The 16,644-nt window shown below is 39.6% G+C and overlaps 5 protein-coding genes across 9 annotated transcripts in view; 4 read left to right on the top strand and 1 right to left on the bottom strand.

The window, feature by feature from the left end:
* The window catches only part of LOC147838928 (uncharacterized), a 619,529-nt gene that overhangs the window by 316,005 nt on the left and 286,880 nt on the right, over positions 1-16,644 (top strand). The gene's annotated exons all lie outside the window — the stretch shown is intronic.
* sgcd (sarcoglycan, delta (dystrophin-associated glycoprotein)) overlaps positions 1-16,644 on the top strand; it is a 407,777-nt gene that overhangs the window by 140,302 nt on the left and 250,831 nt on the right. The gene's annotated exons all lie outside the window — the stretch shown is intronic.
* Positions 5,891-7,577, top strand: LOC147838932 (uncharacterized). The gene is made up of 2 exons (XM_087300396.1): positions 5,891-6,255; positions 6,359-7,577. Exons 1-2 carry the CDS (start codon positions 5,891-5,893, stop codon positions 7,575-7,577), a joined length of 1,584 nt encoding a protein of 527 aa, XP_087156522.1.
* LOC147838931 (uncharacterized) lies at positions 7,765-9,594 on the top strand. The gene is made up of 2 exons (XM_087300395.1): positions 7,765-8,129; positions 8,233-9,594. Exons 1-2 carry the CDS (start codon positions 7,765-7,767, stop codon positions 9,365-9,367), a joined length of 1,500 nt encoding a protein of 499 aa, XP_087156521.1. The 3' UTR covers positions 9,368-9,594.
* On the bottom strand, positions 9,715-15,409 carry LOC147832001 (uncharacterized). Of its 4 annotated transcripts, none has more exons than XR_015520562.1 (6): positions 15,237-15,409; positions 14,050-14,092; positions 12,678-13,892; positions 10,562-10,619; positions 10,384-10,446; positions 9,715-10,269 (listed from the first exon to the last, which is right to left on the bottom strand). XR_015520562.1 is itself a non-coding variant. In XM_087301858.2 (6 exons), the coding sequence occupies exons 1-6, from the start codon at positions 15,265-15,267 to the stop codon at positions 10,256-10,258; spliced, it is 396 nt and encodes a 131-aa protein (XP_087157984.1). In that variant the 5' UTR covers positions 15,268-15,355; the 3' UTR covers positions 9,715-10,255. The 4 variants fall into 4 exon arrangements, 1 of the variants encoding a protein (XP_087157984.1); XR_015520563.1 differs by having other exon boundaries at positions 12,678-12,844; positions 15,237-15,320; XM_087301858.2 differs by having other exon boundaries at positions 12,678-12,864; positions 15,237-15,355.

Here is a 16,644-nt window from a genome sequence, read left to right as displayed (position 1 = left end):
TGCTGAAGGTCCATGTTTGATGAAGCCAACAAAACAACATCGTCTGTAAAATAACAGAGATGAAATGCTGTGGTCCCCGAACCGGACCCCCTCCAGTCCAAGGCTGCGCTTTGAAAAAATGTCTTTAAAAACTATATAAATGTAAACGTATTTATCCTACTTCAAGTGTTATCCTTCACAAGTTAACCTCAATTTAGGTCTTGACAAACCATTAATCTCAACATTTTATTCCTTCACTTTCGTCAATTGGTAACGCTTGCTTTCTCACCACTGTCGCCACTGGCTTGCTTGGTTTGGGACTTGTGGATTTGCGCATCGATAAATTTGCTTTTCAGTGTTTGGACTTTCAGCAGTGAAAATTAAACCACACCAAACTGAACCAAACTGAACTTCAACTCTAAAAACTGAACTGAAACAGTTTCAATTTACTGGATCTTCTATGTTAAGCTGCTTTAAAACAATCTACATTGTAGAAGTGTTATAGAATTAAAGTTCAATTGAATTAATCTATATTCAAGTTGCACCTCTTCCTCAAAATATTAGCAACAAATATTATAAAGAACATGTTATAGAATACTCTCAGTATTTATCTTGCTTCCATATTATATTTCAACCCCCTTGCTGCAGTGATTCAGTTCTGTCTGAGCTGAGAATAATACTCGTCTCAATTGGACAGCTAAATGGAGATGCCACAATTATCTGGAAATAAAAGACTTGAAAGACTCAAGACGGTGTTGTTCATCGAAGCCAAGACTTGTTGTGATGTTTTATTATTTTTTTTTTAAGGATCTTCTCTCACTATTTAGAGCACACAAGGAGTCGATATTCTCTTTGTTTCTCCAGAGGGAAAACCACAAGACAGGCGTTCTTTTCTCATCTTGCCTGAGTCATTAGGAAACATAGGCTTACATATAATGCACCACATTTAATGGCGTTTGCTTCCACTGGCTTTGAGAAGAAGAAAAAAGTGATCAAATAAATAATGTAGCTAGTTTCTGACTGATGTGGTTTGCTAAAAGATTAAGTGAAGGGAAGCTCTACTAGTCTCAGTGTTGACTTAAAAATCCCAGATGAATTTTTCAAACAAATAGTTGATGTATCAGCGGGACTCTTCACACCACTAAGATGTCGTCAGGACCCATCAAACAATGTTAAGATGCCTCAAAGTTGTTTAACAGCAGTTTGCTGAGCCTAATTGTGAAGTTTTAGTCCCTTCCTTTAGACCTTTTCCATTGTTGCTGCATGGAAGGCATCATACCAATCAGCATCTTCAGGTACGATGCTTAGAACTTCCATTTACAGCGTTTCTCAACCAGTTCTCAACTGATAATTCAAAATCCAAAAGTGTCAATATCATTTTAAGTGGTGTGTAGAGTTTTTTTTTTTTTTCCTTCGTAACTCCTGTTACGAAGGATGTGTGCTAAATTCGTTATGCTTTTGTCAGACGTGGTTCAAACATGAGAGAATAACCTTCTCTTAATTTAGTGTCTGCCCTCATATGAGTTTTGAAATATAGCATCTGTTTTCCCAACCTGTCATCTATTACACTGCATGGGCTCTTCAATGCAAACATGCATAACTGGCTATACTTCACTATTGCATAACAGTGCACATCATATTACTGGCATAAAACTGTTATGAAAGCAATTTAGCATCCAAAAATCACCAATAAAAGTACATTACTGATAATCTGCTGGCTGATTTGCATGTTGATTCTAATAGGGTTGATTCTAACCTTTTATGTTTAATTCATTTGTATTGTGCAGTATTGTGTAGTCACAAAATCAATAGATATGAATACATATACAAACAATCACATCAATCAAAATAAATAGTAAAATACTTAGTACTGTGGAAAATCCACTGTTACTACTACTGTTGCTGATAACACTAAAAGTATAAATCTAAAATTATAGTTTGAACGTCCCATACTTACTTAATAAAAATTGATTCAGTTAATCACTTTTTTTATGTGAGTTTTATTGCTAGATGTATCATTTTTGGAGAATTATTCAGTGGCATATTTTGATGGCCGGTTGTTACCTCTTATTGGTTAAATAATGTAATTTCTGCCCAACAACTTTTATTTTTAAGTTAAATGCAAATGATGGTGATTTTAATCTTTAGCTACCATCAACATCAGTGGTTATATCTAATCTAGCTGTTATCCCGGTACTTCTGTTTTATTTGACTGTTAGTAAACTAAAGACTCAATCTCTTTATTGATTTTTGCGTTTTTCAAACACAGATTTGAATGCAGAGATTCGAAGGATTAATAAACATATGCAAAACACCATCATTTATAATTTATGTTGTGTGGTTGTTGAGATGGTGGCATGGTGGTGCAGTGGGTAGCACTGTCGCCTCACATCAATAAGGTCTGCTGGGTCAGTTGGCATTTTTGTGTGGAGTTTTCATGTTCTCCTGGTGTTGGCGTGGGTTTCCTCCAGGTGCTTCGCTTTCCACAACAGTCCAAAGTCGTGGTATAGGTGAATTAGGTAGGCTAAGCTGTACATAGCATATGTGTGTGAATGAGAGTGTATGGGTGTTTCCCAGTGATGGGCTGCAGATGGAAGGGCATCCGCTGCGTAGAACATATGCTGGATAAGTTGGCGGTTCATTTCGCTGTGGTGACCCCTGATTAATAAAGAGACTAAGCAGAAAAGAAAATGAATGAATGAATAAATGATTGAAGGGTTGTTGAGATATGGATCTTTTAATGATTAATCGTGCAGCTTACACTGAATGCATTAACGCAGGCTTAACAAGTAGTGACAGAAAACATCTTTAGTAAGCCGAGAAACCCACCACATCCCAAATAACCTACCACAACTTCCGTCATCATTATAATTTAAAAAAAGAAAACCCTAAATGCTTTCATACATGTGATTTGATTCTTTCTACAATCGTAAAAAAAAAAAAGTATTATTCCATGTGTGTTCCGAACCATAGGTTCTGATCTATACAAATCGGATCAGTTATACCCCTTATATATATATATATATATATACATACATATATATATATATATATTAGTTGAAGTCAGAATTATTACCCCGCCCCCTGGATTTATTTTCTTTTTAAAATATTTCCCAAGCAATGTTTAGCAGAGCAAGGACGTTTTTACAGTATGTCTGATAATACTTTTTTCTTCTAGAGAAAGTTTTGTTTGTTTTGTTTCTGCTAGAATAAAAGCATTTTTTAAATTTATTTTTTAAGAACCATTTTAAAGACCAAATTATTAGCCCCTTTAAGCTATATATTTTTCCATCGTTTCCATTGTATAAACCATCGCTATACAATAACTTGCCTGATTACCCTAGCTTGCCTAGTTAACCTAGTTAAGTCTTTAAATGTCAGTTTAAGCTGTATAAAAGTATCTTGAAAACATTGGTAACACTTTATAATAACTGCACACTATAAATCATTTATTAAGCATTAGCAAATAGTGAATTCATTATCTGTTAAGGATTAACTACATTAATAAGCGTTAGTAAGCAGTTTATAACTGCAGCTACAAATGCTGTATTCTTGACTTACAAACATATTTAAAATGTGCTTAATAATTGTCTTTTTATACTTTGCTTATGATTTATTTTTCATTACTAAATTAAGTATTGCATTATTTACAAACCAGTTGTATTTAAGAGTAGTTGAGGGTTTTTAGGATCATTCAGAATGAGTTAGTAAATGATTAATAAACTATTGAAATTAACATTTATATGTATATGTATGTATATACATATATATTTATATTTTTCAGGAATCAATTAATGGTTACTATGTATGTTAATAAATGTTTTATTAACTCAACTTCATCTAATTTTGTGACCTAATCTAAAGTGGGGACTATTTATGTTTTACAAATCCCTTATGAATGACAAATAAAGGCCCATATCAAACACACCTGCCTGTAAGTATCACGTGGTGTTCAGGTCCTAATTAATTGGTTCAGGTGTGTTTGATATGGTTGGCCCCTGTACTAGTTTATGGTCTAATTTTTACAACTTTGTCAGTCTAAGTGTCAATGAGAATGTCTAATGCAACTTGGTGCTGACTTATAGTATACATAGGCTATTTTACAAAAAACAAACAAACAAACAAAAAAACAAACAAACTTAAAGTATGTGTCAAACCAAGTTTTTCCAATGCACACCCATACTCTTCTTTCTGGCGACGCTCGTGCTCCACAGACTCAGTGTTGACTTAAAAAATCCCAAATGAATTTTCCAAGCAAATAGTTGACGTGTCAGTGGGACTCATTAAACCGCTAAAATTCCCATCAACACCAAGCAAACAATTTTTAAGATGCCTCTGGTTTGTTGAACAGCAGCTTGATGAGCCTAATGGTAAAGTTTTAGTCACTTCCCTATCTGGGACAGCGTGGTTTTGTTTGACACTCCCCGGACAGGCCCGTGGGAGAGAGAGTTTTGAGGGAATGAGACTGGTTTTGATCTGCACGGGACTGGAACGGAGCAATGACTGTCAGCATCAGGCCAGACTGGAGCTGAAGCAATGCTGAGGCGGTGGAGAGACGCCTAATGAGGCCACCAGAGAAATAGGGGGGAAGAAAAAAGCTGAAACTACACTACCTCATCTCACTTACACATGCCAGTCTATGCTACTTTAAAAGTGGAGCCTGTCTAAATAAAAGCAAAAGTGCATTGTTGTTATTTGTTCTTTAAGAGCCTAAGAAATCAACATCAATTTGGAATTTAAGGCTGTGTTTATTAGCTATGAAGTTATCTGTAGGCTTGTGTACTTCTCTTGGTAGACAAAAATATTTTTTTATATGAAGGGTATATAGACATTTTCTGGCAATACAATTGATGAGACTGAAGCTGACTGGCAGGAGCAAATCAAGGAGGTCTATAATGCATGGATAATCTTATATTAGCAGTTCCTTTCGAAGCCACATTCTTAGTGTTATGCACAAAGTGAACCTAAATGTGTGCACAGCTATCATTGCTTTTGTCAGTGGTGGACATATTACACAAATTAGGTCATTTACATGTTTTATTTCCAATGTATAAAGCACTGCCATTGGGGAAATGATACAGAATTCCTTTATGCAAAAGTAACTGTTAAAAGTAGTTATTTTTACCAGTGTCCACCAGCATTTTAAATGGTATACTACCTTGATGAGTTTCTTAACCCTCTGGGGTCTGAGGTGATTTTGGGTCCCCTATGATGTTTTGACATGCCCTGACATTTGTGCTTATTTCAGTTACTTATTACATAGTATTGGCCAAGATGTTATATATATATATATATTTTTTTTTTTATTCAACAAATGATGCTACAACTTTATGAAAAATATAAAAAACAACATCTGAATGGGCCTGAACAATACTTTTGAGTAAATAGTCTTGTAGGCTATAATATTTACTTCACTCAAAAAAAATGATATGTTGGCGTTAATTAACTTTTTTTTGTCCACTGGTTCCACGTAACCGAGTTAAGTTACCTTTAGGAAAGAATATTAATTTTTAGTGAACTTAAGTTAGTTACATAAAGGTAATGTAATGTTGTTTAGTTCAATCAACGTAACATTTATAATTTAGCTTTAATCAATGTAGTTATTTAGGTTCAATTATTCTAAAATTGATATTGTTATGTTTAACCAAATAAAAAAAAAAAAATTCCGTTTCATTGAGTTTATTCAATAGCATTTTTACAGATTTACACATTTTCCAGCAATAAAATGATTGTCAAAATCCAAATACTGTCTTTATCTGTATCTTCACTTATTACAATAAGTTAAAACATTAATACTAATAAAATAATAGTAATACAAGTATGAAATAAATTGAAAACAATACATGATTTAAAAAATATGCTTACGACTCCGCCCACCGTGTCGACCTGAGGTAACTATTTCGAAACGAGGATGGACAACACTGACCATAGCGTTGCTGTACACTGCCTCAGGTGCCTGACGGTTCAGGAGGACCTCTCAGGGCACTTGAGGCAGGTCTGCATGAGCGGCGCTGAGGAGGCCCTGGTCCTGGAGGAGGTGGCTCGTGCCTTGGAGTCGCGCGCCAGGTTTGTCACAGAGGGGAGGGTGGTAGGCCTGGCGGAGGTGCGGGGCCTTGTGCAGGAGGACCCCACCTGCGGCTCCTTGGCCGAGTACTTCGGGGCAAAGGGCTTCCTCGTCGCTGAGCAGCCCATTACACTCAGCAGCGGCTGCAAAAGTCCATGTCCGTCCACTATGGAGGCGGATATGGCTGAGGTCTCCCGTCGCCTCGGCCAGCGGTGCGAGTTGCCTCCCAGGACCCAGACGGATTTTCGCAGTTTCTGCGTTGCCACTCTAATGTGGCTACACCGTCTGGGTCCTAGAAGCATCAGGGAGCGTTAGGGTGCGGGAGTGGCTGGGCAGGCGGCCAGAGGGAGAGGCTGTAATCTTGACACTTCCCGGGAAAACCGTGAGCCTGAGCCGGAAAGAGGAGGAGTGGCTGGAATGCTATTACAGGCACATCCGGCCGCTCTGCCTTAGGGCTCGGGCTCCGGGGGCAGAGGACAAAGGATGCTTCTTCCTGGGAGCGTCAGGACTCCCCCTCACTAACCCCAGCCAGGAAGTCCTGCGCCTGAAAGCAAAGTACGTCAAGAGGCAGCCCGCGCCGCCCGCTACCACCGCTGCTATGTCTTCTCCTCCGGCTTCTCCTCCAGCTGCACTGTCTCAGCCGCCTGCTCCACCTGGCGAGGAGAGGCCGTCCACCTCTGGCCTGCAGCCCCCTCCATTGCCTCCGCCTCGTTATTGGGGGGCTTTTCAGGACAAGTTTCCGGTAGGCTTGGGTGGGAAGCCCCCTAGAAGGGCGGAGGCAGCCGCGATCGGGTTCACCGACCATGGCTACTACCATCACTGGAGGGGGGAGCAGCTCGGAATCCAGACGCGCCATCTCCTTGAGCGGTGCAGCGACCGGAAGCCTTCCCTGGCCCGGGTGCAGAGTGCCATTAGGGCCGAGACTGCATGGACCACCGGCGTGCCGACGGTGGACGGCGTCCTGGCAGAGTGGGAGCTCTCGAGGGCGCTGTCCGCCGTCACAGGTGACCAGCAGCTGGTCATGTCGGTGGTCCAGCAGTCTTGGAAAGGAATGGAGATCCAGACCGTTGGGGACAAAGGCAGAGGAGTCGTCACCACCATGCCCTTTAAAAAAGGAGAAATTATTTGTGATTACCATGGGGAGGAGTTGTCGCACGAGGAGGGCTTAAGGAGACGGCAGGCCCTCCCCCGTGTCTCCTCCTCCTACATGTATTTCTTTAAAGGTCTTGGTGGGAGGACCCTTTGCCGGGATGCCCAGTCCTGGCCCTGCCCCTGTCACCCGGGCATGGAAACCTTCGGAAGGCTTATGAACCACTCCCGGCACCGCAACAACGTGCGGCCCTTTGTGAAGCTTCTAACGCTGCCACAGGGGCCACGGGAGTGCGTTCTATTCCGTGCCCTTCGGGACATCTCCATGGGGGAGGAGCTGCTGCTGGACTACGGCGTTAGACGGGGGTCCTTCCGAGGAGAAGGCAACAACTTAGATTGGCTGGACAATAGCATTTTTACAGATTTACACATTTTCCAGCAATAAAATGATTGTCAAAATCCAAATACTGTCTTTATCTGTATCTTCACTTATTACAATAAGTTAAAACATTAATACTAATAAAATAATAGTAATACAAGTATGAAATAAATTGAAAACAATAAATGATTTAAAAAATATGCTTACGACTCCGCCCACCGTGTCGACCTGAGGTAACTATTTCGAAACGAGGATGGACAACACTGACCATAGCGTTGCTGTACACTGCCTCAGGTGCCTGACGGTTCAGGAGGACCTCTCAGGGCACTTGAGGCAGGTCTGCATGAGCGGCGCTGAGGAGGCCCTGGTCCTGGAGGAGGTGGCTCGTGCCTTGGAGTCGCGCGCCAGGTTTGTCACAGAGGGGAGGGTGGTAGGCCTGGCGGAGGTGCGGGGCCTTGTGCAGGAGGACCCCACCTGCGGCTCCTTGGCCGAGTACTTCGGGGCAAAGGGCTTCCTCGTCGCTGAGCAGCCCATTACACTCAGCAGCGGCTGCAAAAGTCCATGTCCGTCCACTATGGAGGCGGATATGGCTGAGGTCTCCCGTCGCCTCGGCCAGCGGTGCGAGCTGCCTCCCAGGACCCAGACGGATTTTCGCAGTTTCTGCGTTGCCACTCTAATGTGGCTACACCGTCTGGGTCCTGGAAGCGTCAGGGAGCGTTAGGGTGCGGGAGTGGCTGGGCAGGCGGCCAGAGGGAGAGGCTGTAATCTTGACGCTTCCCGGGAAAACCGTGAGCCTGAGCCGGAAAGAGGAGGAGTGGCTGGAATGCTATTACAGGCACATCCGGCCGCTCTGCCTTAGGGCTCGGGCTTCGGGGGCAGAGGACAAAGGATGCTTCTTCCTGGGAGCGTCAGGACTCCCCCTCACTAACCCCAGCCAGGAAGTCCTGCGCCTGAAAGCAAAGTACGTCAAGAGGCAGCCCGCGCCGCCCGCTACCACCGCTGCTATGTCTTCTCCTCCGGCTTCTCCTCCAGCTGCACTGTCTCAGCCGCCTGCTCCACCTGGCGAGGAGAGGCCGTCCACCTCTGGCCTGCAGCCCCCTCCATTGCCTCCGCCTCGTTATTGGGGGGCTTTTCAGGACAAGTTTCCGGTAGGCTTGGGTGGGAAGCCCCCTAGAAGGGCGGAGGCAGCCGCGATCGGGTTCACCGACCATGGCTACTACCATCACTGGAGGGGGGAGCAGCTCGGAATCCAGACGCGCCATCTCCTTGAGCGATGCAGCGACCGGAAGCCTTCCCTGGCCCGGGTGCAGAGTGCCATTAGGGCCGAGACTGCATGGACCACCGGCGTGCCGACGGTGGACGGCGTCCTGGCAGAGTGGGAGCTCTCGAGGGCGCTGTCCGCCGTCACCAGTGACCAGCAGCTGGTCATGTCGGTGGTCCAGCAGTCTTGGAAAGGACTGGAGATCCAGACCGTTGGGGACAAAGGCAGAGGAGTCGTCACCACCATGCCCTTTAAAAAAGGAGAAATTATTTGTGATTACCATGGGGAGGAGTTGTCGCACGAGGAGGGCTTAAGGAGACGGGAGGCCCTCCCCCGTGTCTCCTCCTCCTACATGTATTTCTTTAAAGGTCTTGGTGGGAGGACCCTTTGCCTGGATGCCCAGTCCTGGCCCTGCCCTTGTCACCCAGGCATGGAAACCTTCGGAAGGCTTATGAACCACTCCCTGGCACCGCAACAACGTGCGGCCCTTTGTGAAGCTTCTAACGCTGCCACAGGGGCCACGGGAGTGCGTTCTATTCCGCGCCCTTCGGGACATCTCCATGGGGGAGGAGCTGCTGCTGGACTACAGCGTTAGACGGGGGTCCTTCCGAGGAGAAGGCAAAAACTTAGATTGGCTGGACAACTGGGCGCGCAAGTCGCCTAGGGTCCAGCCAGCCACCTTTTTTTTTTTTTTTTGTGTGTGTGTCCTTCCACTGATTTTTTTTCCTTTTTTTCCCATTTATTTATTTATTACTTAATTATTTATTTAGTTAGTTAGTTAATTAGTTAATTATTTAGTTAGTTTGTTAGTTAATTATATTGCTTTTTAAAAAAAAACAACAAAAAAAATAAAAAATAACAAAAATATGCTTACAAAAACATCATAAAATACACTTTTCAAAATAATACTTTTCATATTACAAAAAACATTCAAAAATAATATTCTGCCTTCAAATGATTTATCAAAAACATACTTAGAATAGTCTTCTTTTGTAAACTATACTGTACCTTCTTTACACTGTAAAAGCAGATAACACTTCAGTTGTTCAAAGAAAGATTAACATTTTAAAGCTAAGTAACACGATCAGCACTACACCATAAGTTATACCAACCATCACAGAACATGCAATAGCTACACACATTCATCTCTCTGACACTTGCACCATTTATGCACATTTGCACCAGACACTTTCTTACCACCACTCCCTATATCTAAAAACCAAAACATTGTGCGTGAAGTCTGCTTCACACAGGTGTGTGGGCTTGACAAACCACGTAGAAGCATTCTTAATTCCATGTAGAAGCATTCTTAATTCTTAAATTTTTTTGTATAATTAGCACATCTTGGGTGTATCTGCTTTTCTTGTTGATTTGCTGAATGTGTCCTCAATTGTAAGTCACTTTAGACAAAAGAGTCTGCTAAATGTTAATGTAACTACTGTAGATTCATAAGGTGGTGTTGCACATCAAGGTTTGCGCTTCATCATGCCCAGCATCCTAAAAAAGTCAGGTAAAAAAAATTAAATTTACCAATAGATCAAAGGAGAAAGGAGGAATTGGTTTAAGAGGAAAATACAAAATGTTTAAAAAAAATAAAATAAAATAGCTTACCATGTACTCCCTCACTTAGGGGCTTTGAGGGTGCATTCACACCTTTTTTCCACTGGTGATGTTCTAAATAACATGAAATGACAATTAGTAATTTACTAAATAATTAGTAGTTAAAATTACTAGTAATTTTTACTGTACATCATTTTAATGTGTGTGTAGGCATCTAAAGGCATAGTACCTGGATGATCCACAGTCTCCTCAGCCAGATATGGGACTTTAGAGGTTGAGCTGTAAACCTGTGAGGGAGAAAATAGATGTGAGTGAGCAAAGATTTAAAATAATAAAATATAATAATATACATAGCAAACTACTAAACTTAAAAATTTAAATGTGTTAGATGACTAAACAAATAAGCTTACATTAAATGTCATCATGCTAGATGTCATCCTATTTAAGTGTCACATATGCTTGTCAAGATTTTTTTTTTTTTAAGTTAACAGGCTTGAATACAATTAAATAATAAATAACAATGTGCCAACACCACATTTTAATTAATATTATGTGTAGCGCCCTCTTATCTCACATAATTAGTTACTGTGCACTTAGGGCACTCCCAGGTTCTAATTAGGTTGTCTCTCGACGAAATAACTTGTGGAACCCTGTTTTATAACCACAGAATTTTAAATGACACAAAGAGCTTCATGTTGATATGCTTACAAAATGTATGCCAGTTTAATAACCCTGAAAAAGAGGTTGTTTAAATTAAATCACTTGTTGTATTTATTTAACAAATAAAAATTAAATATGAAAACATAAATTCACATTTGACAATGTTAGTTAATTAGTGGGTTACAAAGATTTAACCAAACAAAAAGAAATACAATAATATAAAATATTGCGGCACCTTAGGGGTTAATTTCCCAAAGAAATCCCTCCAATGAAATTATATATCCACTCTATACAAATTAACTAAAAAATATACTGTAAATGGTCCTTAAATGTGTATTTTCTGTTTATATATTATTATTATTTCCCAAAATGCAATAAACTGCAACACAAACCTCCTTATTAAATATTATAGAACTTTCAATGTGACCAATCACTGCTCTAATTCACGTGGGCCCACTCATGCACACACATACAGTTCCCCATTCCCGTTGCAGGCCTCTACCGTTGCTGGCGATCGTTGTGGCCTCAAAAGCAAAACAATAATTGGCCGCTTCACTCCGAAGAGCCAAATAAAACAAAATAAATATTGGTACCTTTAATCCACTGAGCTCTCCTGATCTAGGGCACTCAATTGGGTGTGTAGACAGCCTCTGACACCCACGGCAGGTACACAGCAGCAAATCCTCTGTATTTAGGAACCCCCGAACCCCTCGGCAGGTCCAAACAGTATATATGCTTCAAAAGCGGGAAATCCTCTGTATCGTCGTTATACGCATCGATGAAAAGTTCGTTCACAGTATCTACTGTCTCCTGATCTGATAACCAGTCCCTTTTGCACGTTTCTCACGCACTTTAACTAATGCTGGGAGCATTTAAAACAAAAAACATTACACAGAATAGCCTATTTGCTGTTACTCACTCCCTAAACACATTAAATCCTTAAATCAAACCTGTCCGGCTTAATTGCTTAAGTTTGCTCTGCTACACGAGGCGCAGTCCGCTTTCAGTTTCGCATTCACGTTCTCCCTCTCTCTCCCGTGCAGGATCTTAGCTCCTCCCCCAAATTCACGTGAACCAATAACATACACTTTACCTCAAAAGTAGGAGGGTTTTATATAGCTATCAGTCTAGGTATTATACAAAATACCATCACACACATATACATCTTTTAAACAACAACAAATGAACTTTTTACAATAAATGAAATATATAAACTGCTAGTAAAACTAAATTATTTATTTATTTATGCTCTAATGAAAGCACTGTGCTACATATGTAAGTTATCAAAACTGGCATTCAAACTCGACAAACCGCTTGACACTCATTTAAAATAAAGACTATCAAATCAAATAAAAAATCAAATCACTTTTATTGTCACATTATCAGCAGCACGTGTGCTATGATGAGTGAAAAGCTTAGACTATTCTAACATGACTATTCATTACTACCAACGTTAGCAACTTTATTTTGGGGGAGTAAATATATACCAAGTATAAAATTTCACAGGAATGCAAAACAAACTATACATTTATCTGTCTATAATGTGGAAAAGACACAGGGAACATGGCAATTTCATAGCAATACTACACACAAACACAACATAGTATTACAAGAGAGTACATTTATGATTCAAATGTTGTCACAGCCTCAGTATAAATACATAAAAAGTAAAAAAAAAATCTCACCTGTGTGTCCACATTGGGGAAAGCTTTGTGCACGTTCGCAATTTGTACTGTAATCTTCATCTTTTGATTCCCATAATATGGCGCCGAGCTGAGAGTGATCGTTGTGGTTTGAATCTTCTTACTTCCTGTGTTGTTTTGAAACTGCGCATGTGCAGATATTATTCCACCTATTGACCAAAATGCAGTACTGCAGAAGCAACACAACTCCCTTTCATTCATGTTACATAAGCGAGCTGTTTAAATGTGAAAACTTACTTTTTCTATTTTTTTCCAACACAACACTTTTATTTTTAATACACAAACATAAGCGAATTGTTTAATTTAAACATAGTTACATTCTTTGGTCCAACTAAAGCCATAATTATTTTTTTTGAGTGTTCACAATTATGTGAAAACTATTCTTTTTTCTCATTAAAAAAAAAACGGTACAACAATTTGCATTTTGCAAAGTCTGTTTTGGGTCAAAATATTGTATGCGTGGGAGTGACAATGGTCATGAACAATTCACATCTGGAAAGACAAAAGACACTCCCCCACTGGCTTATGTTCACCCAAGGGCATTGTAAACCAATCTCCCACTGCACAATAATGGTATAAATGTGTTTGCAAAACTGTTGTAATACTTACTTTATTGTGCATCAATCCAGCATTTAATAATAATTTCTGATTGACTGACACACAGAAGTAGCGTACTGACAAAAGCTTCTAACACAAAATAAATAATATTTTAAACATGAAAAACAATTACTTTAAATATAAATAATATTTTAAGACCTTGTATATATATTTTGCCCAAAAAATTGGCAGCCTTAGTTAACGCTTATCAAACTTTCACTGTATCAACTACTGTACAATATAATTTAAATTCATTACATTGTTTTCTGTAGCAAGTAAACAAGATGATTCTCACATCATTTTGAAGCAAAAAACATTAGGCTACAAGATCCAGTTCTCAAAAGTCTTGTGAACAAGTGTTTTCTGTGTGTTTCATGGCCTAGTTTCAGTGACTTTAAAATTGAATTTTTTCACTAACCACGCATAAACGTTTCTTTCTCAAAAACACAAACATGCTGCTTAGATATTATTGTAGCCCAGCTTGTGCTGTTTACCGTGTTATCACACATTAGCCATTTATATGTTTTTAAGATACTGAAAACAACACAAATATCAGTGCATGTCAAAACTTCTCCACAGCCCCAAAACACCCTTTGACAGCTGAGGGTTAATAAAACCATTTTGATGTAATATATCATCAAGAAAGAAAGATAGAAAGAAAGAAAGGAAGACATGTATATTACTCAACACATAAGGGTTTTAAAGTCACTAGATTGATATTAAACTCTGTGATTACAATGGGTCATGATTTACTCACCCTAATGTTGTTCCAAACATCTCTGACATTCTTTCTGTTCTGACTGAAACAAAAACAGCAAAAAAAGGAATATTATTATCATTGAGCGAGTTCTCGGATTCTAAGACGTGTTGTTGTTTTTTTATCGTGGTGTTGTGTTGTCTGTGAACCCACGAGAGCAGCCTGTCTGTCATGAATCTTCATGGTATGTTTTTTTCTGAAAAGTCCAGTCCTTCGCTAATGCCCGAAAGCTTAAAGTTTAGAAGCAGCTGGAATTCGCTCCACAGTCCTGGGTTCAATCAGAATAAGAATAAGTCTGTAGGGTGGACTTCCAGCTGTTTCCAAACCCTGCTATGTAAAGCCTGTTAAAGCTAGCTTACTTCACAGCTAAGCCTAGGAAATAGCTTTGTAAGAAAAAAATAGAGTTTTGACACTGCAAAAATGTGGCCCACTTTAATCCTCACACATTTTAATGTATTGAAGATCCAAGGCTTTTTTCCTCATTTATATGTTGTAATGATAATTCAGAAGCAAACAGATATAGATGTTTATGCATATTTCTAAATGTTTTAGGGTATTTAAGCCACTGTTTTATTGCTTGACTAAATGTTGTTCTGGTGAAATGTATATATTCTGTTCAAGTTCATGTTACTAAGAGGGGACTGTCACTCTATACTGACCAAGAAGGTGCCAGGCTTTTTACTCATTTTACAGTAAAACAACACATACATAATTTTCTATTATAGCCTTTTTTATATATTATAGTTGAAAATAATTAGAAATAAATAAATAAGAGACACTAAGTGTGAAACAAAGACATGCTCTAACACAGAACAAACACAAACAAGCACACAATTAAACAAACACAAACACACACACACACACACACACACACACACACACACACACACACACACATCCTCACATATAGACACAAAAATGTTGATATTCAACAATTTCCTACTTCCAGAGAGTGACTAAATGTTCTGGTGAAACGTATATATTCTGTTTAAGTCTTCATGTTTACACTTAAAGTTGACACAAACTTTTCAGAAGAAAACTATTAGAATTCCACTATATGGTAGACATTTTGAGACTGAAAAAATAAAATGACTTTACCAGTCACCAAATGCCATTACCAGTCACTGTAATACAAAAAAAAAAAAAAAAAGTCTCATCAAATAGAAGTTAATTTTGAGCATTCTTACATTTTAAGATCGTGTGCATGTCCAAATCCATCTTGGTTAAAGTGATTTCACAAGTGTTTCTTTCAAGGTCCACTGAAATGCTGCAGTAGATTAACTATCTGTTTGACCTTTACACATAAGCTTGGATTCAACCACTCAGCCTCTGTCTCACAAGATTAAGCATTTCAATGCACAGTAAGGTCAAGCTTTCTATTGCGTACGTGACAGATGCAAAGCGACAACACTGGAGATGCAGCCTAAAGAGAGATCAAGACTTTGGCAAATTAATGTAGAATCTCTTTTGGAAAACACTGTGAGACAATCAGACTGAATTTGGGCTTGATTATCCCTTTTGACAATCAAATGTTAAATCCCGATTTGACTGACTGACCGTTGGTTGGTTGGTTGATTTGATTTGATTTGATTGGTTGCTTGCTGGCTTGGTTGATTGACTGATTGATTGATTGATTGATTGATTTATTGATTGAAAATAAAAATACAAAGACTGCCACTTTGTGGTTCAAAGAGAAAAAAAAAATATTGATATGAACTTTTTAGATACATGTACCTGTTAAAGGTTTGATATAATGCATTGATTATACTTATATGGCTGCACTGACATGTGTTAATCTACCAAATTTATATTTTACTAATGATAAAAACTGTGGTAGGATGATAAAACAGACTATGATAAGCACACATTTGTGTGGTGGAGGGGCTCTGGAGGAGTGTGTAGCTTATGGTGTTTTCCTATGGTAAAACCTGGCTGGGTTGTAATTAAATTAGTAACGGTGTTACTTTTAAAGAAGAAACAAGTGTCCGTTGCCTTAACAGGTCCTCAGTGCTAGTAACTTCACTGAATACTATGAATGCACATACTCTGATATGCTCATCTAATGAATGAGCAATACATTATTGCTGACAAAAAGAGATAAGAATAAAATATAGTCAAAAAGATGAAAACAACAATAATTTTCATTATAGCCCACTGCTCTGCACTGTTCATTCATTAGATCAACAGTGAACGTATTCAGTATTCAGTTAGTGGCAGAGAGGACCTGTGTCTAGCCATTTTCATTGACAAAATGAACACTGAATTTACAAATGGATGGTTGCATATATTGAGCTTGGTCTAGTTTTGATTGCCCATTAAGCTAGTTATAGGCTATATTAGACTGGCCATTGGATTGGTTTTGTTGCAAAAACCTGACAACTCTGATCTCTCCCAGGTAGCAAAGAATTCTGGCCCAGATTTGGCATAAAGCTAGCACAGCAGGCATTCGTTCGGCACTGGCATACAGCATCTGGGCCAAACTTGGCCTGGGATTGGCAGATGTGGCATCATCTTTAAGGTGACACACAAGACTCGGGCCTGATAGGTTGTGACACACCAACATTTCTGACCCAGTTATCGATTGTTAACTTGCAT

Source organism: Danio rerio, chromosome 21 (assembly GCF_052040795.2).
Source record: "Danio rerio strain M-AB ecotype USA chromosome 21, GRCz13ab, whole genome shotgun sequence".
Lineage (NCBI taxonomy): Eukaryota > Metazoa > Chordata > Actinopteri > Cypriniformes > Danionidae > Danio > Danio rerio.
This window is presented reverse-complemented; position numbering and strand designations above follow the sequence as displayed.

Excerpts from the sequence above, each read along its gene's own strand:
- LOC147838931 (XM_087300395.1), top strand. The coding sequence starts at position 7,765 with ATGGACAACACTGACCATAGCGTTGCTGTACACTGCCTCAGGTGCCTG. Across the intron at positions 8,130-8,232 it reads TCCCGTCGCCTCGGCCAGCG|GGTGCGGGAGTGGCTGGGCA; the intron begins GTGCGAGCTGCC and ends AGGGAGCGTTAG.
- LOC147832001 (XM_087301858.2), bottom strand. The coding sequence starts at position 15,267 with ATGGATTTGGACATGCACACGATCTTAAAAT. Across the intron at positions 14,093-15,236 it reads CATGCACACGATCTTAAAAT|TCAGAACAGAAAGAATGTCA; the intron begins GTAAGAATGCTC and ends TTTTTGTTTCAG. Across the intron at positions 12,865-14,049 it reads ATGTTTGGAACAACATTAGG|TACTGCATTTTGGTCAATAG; the intron begins GTGAGTAAATCA and ends TTGCTTCTGCAG.
- LOC147838932 (XM_087300396.1), top strand. The coding sequence starts at position 5,891 with ATGGACAACACTGACCATAGCGTTGCTGTACACTGCCTCAGGTGCCTG. Across the intron at positions 6,256-6,358 it reads TCCCGTCGCCTCGGCCAGCG|GGTGCGGGAGTGGCTGGGCA; the intron begins GTGCGAGTTGCC and ends AGGGAGCGTTAG.